The following is a 7,839-nucleotide window of genomic DNA, read 5'->3' on the forward strand; positions in this document are numbered from 1 at the left end:
TAGATATGGTATTGGCACACAGGCCACCAGAGAGGGAAGGAAAATTTGAATTTACCCTGTCCAGCCCTCTGACCTCTATTTTACAGATGAGAAAACTGAGACCTCTAAGAATACTAGGCTTCTGATGTAATCCTGGAAGAGATGGGGGGTAGATCCAGGTCCCTGGGACCAGCCCTAAGCCTCAGCCATTGGGGCCGGTATAAGGGCATCAATGCCCTTTGAAAGCCAGGCAAATGTCATGCAAATGACTGTGCAGAGGGCTCTGGTGACCCAGAGAGTCAGCCCAGGATTTCCTATCATCTCCCCTCGCTGAGCTCAGACCCTGCAGGGAACTTTGTTTCTAGCCCTGTCACTGACTTACTTCAGAAGGTCACTCAGATTCCTGATTTGTGTAAGGGAAATAAAAACAGTAGATACATACCTCCTAAGGTTGCTGTGAAGATTCAATAAGATAATACATATGGAGTGTTTAGCAGAGCCTGGCACAAGCAAGTTCTCAGTAAGGGCAATTGTGCTGGAGTTTTCATCAATATCATCATCATCATCATCATCATCATCATCTCTAACCTGCCCATTGGGTAGATGCTGAAACTGAGGCCCAATATTATTGTGTTCCTGGGGGGAAGGGGCTCTGGAACCTAGACGTGGACTTACCAGGGAAAGGGAGTGGTGGGGGGGCGGACCCTGGTTGAGAAGGGAGCAGGATAAGAGCTATATTTGAGCGCCTGGTGTGATGACTAAGGAGGTAGATAACAGGCTCTGGGGCTCAGGGTGGCAGGCCGGGGGCAGCTGCCAGGGAGCACCGCCTCCCTGTGCAGACGGCTGGCTCCCTCCCTTCCTTCACGCCAGGAGGGGGGTGTGTACCGAGGCTCAGAGTACAGCTTGTCCAGCCCCCTTCTGGAAATGCTTAGTGCTACCCTTCAGGCTGTTTGGGTCAGGAATAGGAAAGCATTGGCGGATTATCCTCAGTTACTCTCCATAGTAACCCTGGGAGGTTGGTAATAAGATCCCCATTTGACAGAGGAAGAAATTGAGGCCTAGGAATTACACAGTAGGGGACAGAACATGGAGCTCCCAAGGAGATAGTGGATAATTCTCCCCCCCAGAGGTGACTGTTGAACCCCTTGTTTGAAGGGGAGTCTTCCAAGACAAATGGAATACAAATTCCATTTGGTATTGCCAAATGGAAAAGAGGAGAAATGCCCTGGGAAGCAGAGGGAGCAGCAGGGGCAAGAGTGTGGAGTGTGGAAGGTTCTGGCTGTGAAAGGATGCAAAATTTGGACATACGGCCTCACAGCCCTTTGGCTCAACGTAAATACACCATGAGCAGGTATATACATCTTCCTCTTTCTTCCTCCTCTTCTGCGATCCACCTCCCAAGGGCTCCTGTGAATGATACATAATGGTACACAAGGGTCTGTCCTTCCTTTCACTCCCCAGTCACTCTGACCCAGGCCCACGGTGAGGGAGGTCACCCTGTGGCCACTATCTGAGAAATGCCTTAAGATGTAAAGAGTGCTACAGGTATTAGGGAAGGTGAAAAGGCAAGCGTTAGGGAGGGCTTCCCAGAAGAGAAAACATACAGCACATGGGGGAGCATTTCTCTTTCTAAGACTTAACTCCAGGGTTCCTTACTGGGACCAAGTGCCACATGTTGTGTCTCTGTCCCCTTGTTCTCACCCATTGCGGCAGGTGTCATCTTTACCTTCCATTTTGACCCTCAGGAAATGGGCTCAAGGAGGAGAAGTGACTTTCTCAAAGTTACACAGCTGGGGCTGAGCTCAGGCATCCCCCCTCCCTGTCCTCAGCAACCCCTCCTCCCAGGCAGCCGGGCACCCGCTGTCAGCTGCTCTGAAGCGAGTGGCTATTTTTATTCTGGTGCGAGGGGATCTCAGGCAGCAGAGCCATGTAGGTTAGAAGGCTCTAGGACACCTGGCTTCAGCAGGAAAGGAGAGGCTTACTGCAGGGACACAGCTTGCCTGGGGGAATCTCAATTCTTGCAGGCCAACCTGCCCTGGGCTCCCATATCTTCAGAAACTTTTTTACTGGAGCTCAGAACAGAGCATACAGCCAGACTAACCCTGGCACTGATCCCAGGTCCAACTTGAGCCCAAACCTAGGTGTTAACTGAGCCCCAATCCCATGCCAAGACATTCTCTACCTCCGCTCTAGATTGAGCTCTGACCATGGCCTTAGATTGAGCCCTGGCTCTAGTCATGAGCCTGATTCAATCCTGACCAAGGCTGATCCCAACTTGAGACTTCAATTTGGGGCCCAGATTGAGCCCCAATCCAAGCCTAAGCCTGAGTCATAGTCACAGACTGAAGTCTAACCCTTGTCTAGACTAACCATGATTTTAGACTGAGCCCCAACTCCAAGTTTAGACAGCTCCAATCTGGTCATTAACTAAACCCTGAATCTGGTGGCAGACTGAACCCTGATCTTGTTTATAGACTGAGTCCTGAGCCTAATCCATTGATTGAACCCTGATGTCAAACTGAATTCTGACTCTGGGTCGCACAACTCTGGTCACACACTGACCCCTCAGCTCAGACTGTGCACTGAACCTGGTCAAAGACTGAGCCCTGAGTATAGTCACAGACTGAGCCTTGATCTTGGTCAGAGACTGAGGCCTCAGCCCAATCATTGACTGAGCCCTGACTCCAGCCCCAGACTCAGTTCTAAACCTGGCCTTAGGCTAAAGGCTGACCCTGACCCTGTCTGAGCCTGAACCCATCACAGATTAAACCCCAATCCCAGCCCCACCTGAGGAAGGCCGCTGGCCTAGATTATAAACTGCCACATAAGGGACTGGATTACGAGCAGAGATCCTAAGCCTCCCTTGGCTGCTGATGCCAGAATGTTCCTAGTAGTATTGTAGCCAATGTCTCTATCACTGATGCCACTGGCTGGCTAGTCAACCCTCAGCAGCCAGGCTGTGGCCTCTCCAGGCTGTAGCGTCCAGGTTAATGTAACGAGAGTGGTTTGGTGGCAGCTATCCAGTGAACAACGTGGACCCATAGGGCATTGAGGTTTTGTTCTGTCAGCAGAAAAACCACAGGCTCCATGGGGCCTCTGGCTTCAACTACTCTAAGGCCTTTGCTGGGGTGTGGGGTGGGGTAGAGGGAGCCCATAGCACGTGCCCCATAGCACGTGTTTTTGTAAACAAAGCTTACTATTTGTGTTTAGGTAATAGATATTTATTATAGAAAATACAGAAAAAAGTGTAAGGGAGAAATAAATTCACCCATAATTTCATCTACCAAGATATGACCTTTTGACTTCTTGAGTTGTTTCCTTCTAGATTTGGTTTTTGGTCTGGACATATATATTGACATATACATATTTTATAAAATCAGTTGGTTACTCTTGCTGCCATAACATCCATTGCAGCCCATATCTTTGTCAGCCTTCAGGAATGAGTTCCAGTTGGTTAAGCCAATGAGTAATTCCCATTCCTCCAGCCACACAACTGGTTCATGAATGGACAAGTGAGATATAGGAGGCTTCTGCTGAGGGCTTTTGGAAAAGAAAGCTTGTTTTCTTTCCTGAGGAAGTAACCCCAAAAGATGATTTCCCCTTGATTAGATGTGAATGAAGAAGTCTGCGGTCCTGGTTAGTGCTGGCGGCCATCTTGACACCGTGTAGGTAACCGGCCTAATGATAAGCTACCACTATGGAAAGAAAATGGAGAGTTTAGGTGACTTTATCAATTGGATCAAACCTTGCCTGAAGCCCTCCCTGCAATTAGACTTTTTTGTTATTTGAGCCAACAGATTCTCTTTATTGTTTCAATAGTTTAACTTGGGGTTTCTGTGATTTGAAGCCCAGCATATCACAACTCCCAACTGATATTACTATTTCATAGTATTTTTTTTGTGTGTGTATTTTATACCATAACGATGAACATTCTCCATGTCATTCAACATTATGCTACATGACTTTAAACAATTGCATTGTTTTCTATCCTATGGAGGTATCATCATTTATTTACCTCATTCCCTGCTGTGACGTGCTTAAATTGTATCTCCGGTTTTTCACTGTAATAAACAGTGGTTTGATAAACAAGCTTTACCTAACAACTGGTCCCCTCTCTGATGATTAGTTTGGGTGAAGTTCTGAGAATAGGAATGACTGGGTTGAAGAAATGTTTTTAGGGTTTTGATTTATTGAGTCAAATTGCTCTTCAGAGAGCTTGCATGAATTCACTCCCACAGCAATAGAATGTTAGACATAGCCTACCAAGTCAATAGTCTGGACAGAACTAATTATATTTAACAGTGTCTTCATCTATTTATAAAGAATGATATTAAAATTAAAAAGTAATAATAGGCTCTAAACCTATTATATCTTTACAATCAAGTCAGTTAATGGAAGGTAGCAGGGTATGAGCAAAGGGCTCAGTGCAGACCTGACATCCATTAGGCTCAGTGTGTAGGGCCCACCATACCTTTAGGGGTCCATGAAAATGTTCTAATTTCTTTTCAAATCAGAATAAAAATATATAATAATGAATCCAACCTGGATTATATTCTTTTCATCAAAGCAGTTGTAAAATCTAACATTTAATATGTTTTCTTAATGGAGAAAGGGGCCCAGAAAGGCAAAAATGCCTAGGGTCCATGAAAGTCATAATGCAGCCTTGGTTTGATATTGAGAAGGATTCTGAGTCCTAGTCTAGATTCAGTGATCAATTTGCTTTGTCTGCCTTAGGCTTGAAGAGGGGAGGTGGCATCCCGATCTCGTCATCTTTGGTTTGGTGAGATGAGCACAGAGACGTTTCAGGTTCAAATTCCAGATCCACAGCTTAATCATTTTTTACCTTCTGAGCCTGTTTCCTAACTTGAAAAATGGAGTTCGTAGGGCCTTTATGAAGTAAGGAATGAAATAATGAAAATTAACGCTGTGCCAGGTACTGTTCTAATACACTTTATGGGTATTAACCCTTTTATGCTCCCAGCTCCTACAGAGTACATAATATTCTTATCGCCACAATGTCTGTTCCAGAGAATTGAAACCTTAATCGGAATTTCATCTAGAGAGATAAAAAAACACAAACACGGATTCCTCAGGCTGACTCAGTTTCCCCAACTGAAGTTGAGTGTCTGGCCCAGAAACTCCCCTGTTCGTCCTCATCCCTCCCGCGCCTCCTACAGGCCTAAGGTGGCACTGTCTGGCCTCATCCAGCCGGAGCGTCCATGCTCCGGCAGAGGAAGCGTGTACACTCTCGCGACTGGGAAAGTAAAGGTCTGAGGGCCAGAGCGGGCCCTGGGGTGGAGACCCGGAGCTGGAGGCGTGGTTCACTGCGGAGCCTGGCCTCGCGCGGGGGCGGGGGTGGGGCCAACCCGCTGGGCCAGACGTGGCGCAGCAGCCGGGTGGTTCTCCTCTGGTTTGCGGGTCTTCTTCGTCCAGGTTCCAATGCGCATTCCGCTGCCTCCACCGCCCCTGCTGCTGCTTCTGGCGGCACTGGCGGCCGCTGCTACCACCTTCCGGCCCGATTGGAATCGTCTGCAAGGCCTGGCCCGAGCCCGAGTAGAGGTGAGTGCGCCGGCCCCCTAGCCCGGGATCACCACCCCCGACGCTTGCGGCCCCTTAGCCTGGTAACCACCGCCCGCTCTGGTTCCAAGACTCTCCCGATTCCCAAGTGCCCATTGACTCTGGGGCCATCCCTCTCAGGCCCCAGCCTCAGCACGCCCCAGCACCCACCGTGGAAGCGGGAGACACTCGATCTTGCGGCCTGGAAATCCGAACCCCCAGATACATTTATCACGTCCCCTAACTCTTCTGGCCTAGGACTCTCCCAAACCTGCCCTCTGGAGTACAACTTCCCATCCCCCCATCGCTCCTTTTTTCGGGAATTTCTTCCCCACCCCAGTTCCAGATGGTCTCTCTCTCGTTTCCTGGGGGAGGGAACACTTTCTGGGCGCCACCCCCACCATACAGGAGCCAGGGATGGAGGCTGGGAATTGCTTACCATACTCCGCAGCAGCCTCCCACCGCGAGGAAATTCCCCACTAGAGTCCCTGTCTTGCTGTGTGACTTGGCTCATCACAGCCCCTCTCTGGGCCTTAGCCCGCTGTCTGACAAAAGGGAGACAGGAGGAGGAGGGAGGACTAGAATAGGTGGTTCTGGGGTCTGGGAAGTGCCCCTCTTCCCTCAGGGAGTGCACGGAAGGTCCCTCCCATCCTCCCAAGCCCGGGAAGCAACCAGATGGTCTGTAGGGCTGGGCCACACGTGGCAGGGAGGGTCAGCTCTGCGTGGGTAGGGTAGGGACCAGATGGCAGGTGCCCTGGGGGTGCCAGGGCAGTTCTGAGCTGTTTCCTTCTGGTCAGCCCCACCCTGAGGTTCTAGGGGCCAAAGGCGAGGCCCAGGTGAGGAGTAGGGTGATCGTTTCTCTTGGGCATTAGGAGTTAACAGTAAGGTGTGCAGGGAAGAGCCCCAAGGCCTGTAAGTGCCCTTCGGGTCTTTGGCCTTGCTCTTTTCCCTTGGGATACCTAGGTCTATTTCCCCATCTGTACAGAGTTACCCCTTTTGCCCACCAGGGGCCTCCATCTCCACATCTTGGGAACTTCTGTTGAATTACCACAGCCTGACCCAACTCAGACATGAGGGTGAAATGGCCTTGGGGATGTGGCTGGGGCAGATGTGAGGGACTCCTGACCTTTCCCATTTTGTCCCCCTACAGACCTGTGGGGGATGACAGCTGAATCGCCTGAAGGAGGTGAGTATCAAGAATGGGGTCCCCAGCTCTATCCCCCCCCCGACTCTTGGGGGGGGTGGGCAACATGGTCCCAATGATTGGGTGCGGGAGGATCTCTGGGCTGGAAGTCACTCGCTGTGTGACCTCAGTGGGCTTCAGTTTCCCATCGGTACCGAGGGGTTTGGGGTCTAATGCTCTGGTTTCTCCCTAGGTGAAGGCCTTTGTCACCCAGGACATCCCATTCTAGTATCCTTGTTCAGTTCTGCGGGAGGGAGAATGAAGAGGGAATCTGCAGTATATCCTCCCACTTAACTTCACAGATAGGATGACAAATAGTTTTCATCTGACAAGAGAAATTGATTGGTAGTGGCTGCCCACAGAATTCCAAGGTCTCCAAGTTGGGTAGGCAAATGAAATTGGCTAGTGAGGACTACCAGATAGGGGAATGGAGGAGGTCCCTTTACTTCTTTGGATCCTAACTTCCTCACGCGTAAATGGGGATACCTGCCCTACCTCGGTAAACAAGGTTGTGCTGTGCAACATCAGCAAGTCTCCGGGAGCCCCCACCTGCCTCTGCCCACCGCTACTCACCTTGACACCGTCTTCAGCCACAACCTAGTAATGAAACACCTCCCAGGGGCCGACCCAGAGCTTGTGCTGCTGGGCCACCGCTCCGAGGAGCTGGAGGTGAGGCCTTGGGAGGCGGGGGGGCGGGGCGGTAGGCGGGACCCCGCGCGCTGACTTAGCCCCTCCAATTCAGCGAATCCCACTCAGCGAAATGACCCGTGAGGAGATCAACGCGCTGGTTCAGGAGCTCGGCTTCTACCGCAAGGCGGCGCCCGATGACCCTGTGCCCCTTGAGTACCTGCGGGCGCCCGCTAGGCCCGCGGAAGGCGCTCCGGACCGTGCAGACCTGTAGGTCCGAGAGTGCGGCCCCCCCTGCCTAAGCCCTGGGGACAGAATGAAGCGCTCAGCGTCCCGGGATCACCTCCCTCGCTAAGGGCCGACGCCCCGTCCCCTAGCAGGCAGGGATGGAGTTGAGGGTTCTTCTCAACTCCCCTTTATTACCCTCCCTCCACCCCAGCTTCACTAAATTCCCTTACGTCTTAAATGAGAGTCGACTCCTTTCTTGCGGGTAG

At 50.9% G+C, this 7,839-nt stretch overlaps 1 protein-coding gene across 1 annotated transcript; it reads left to right on the plus strand.

Annotated features, from left to right (window-relative positions):
- Nucleotides 1–5,181: 5,181 nt before the first annotated feature.
- Nucleotides 5,182–7,811, plus strand: SELENOM (selenoprotein M). The gene is made up of 5 exons (XM_019754279.2): nt 5,182–5,538; nt 6,686–6,721; nt 6,912–6,946; nt 7,309–7,387; nt 7,461–7,811. Exons 1-5 carry the CDS (start codon nt 5,419–5,421, stop codon nt 7,617–7,619), a joined length of 429 nt encoding a protein of 142 aa, XP_019609838.2. The 5' UTR covers nt 5,182–5,418; the 3' UTR covers nt 7,620–7,811.
- Nucleotides 7,812–7,839: the final 28 nt, after the last annotated feature.

Source organism: Rhinolophus sinicus, linkage group LG16 (genome assembly GCF_036562045.2).
Source record: "Rhinolophus sinicus isolate RSC01 linkage group LG16, ASM3656204v1, whole genome shotgun sequence".
In the NCBI taxonomy this organism is placed as follows: domain Eukaryota; kingdom Metazoa; phylum Chordata; class Mammalia; order Chiroptera; family Rhinolophidae; genus Rhinolophus; species Rhinolophus sinicus.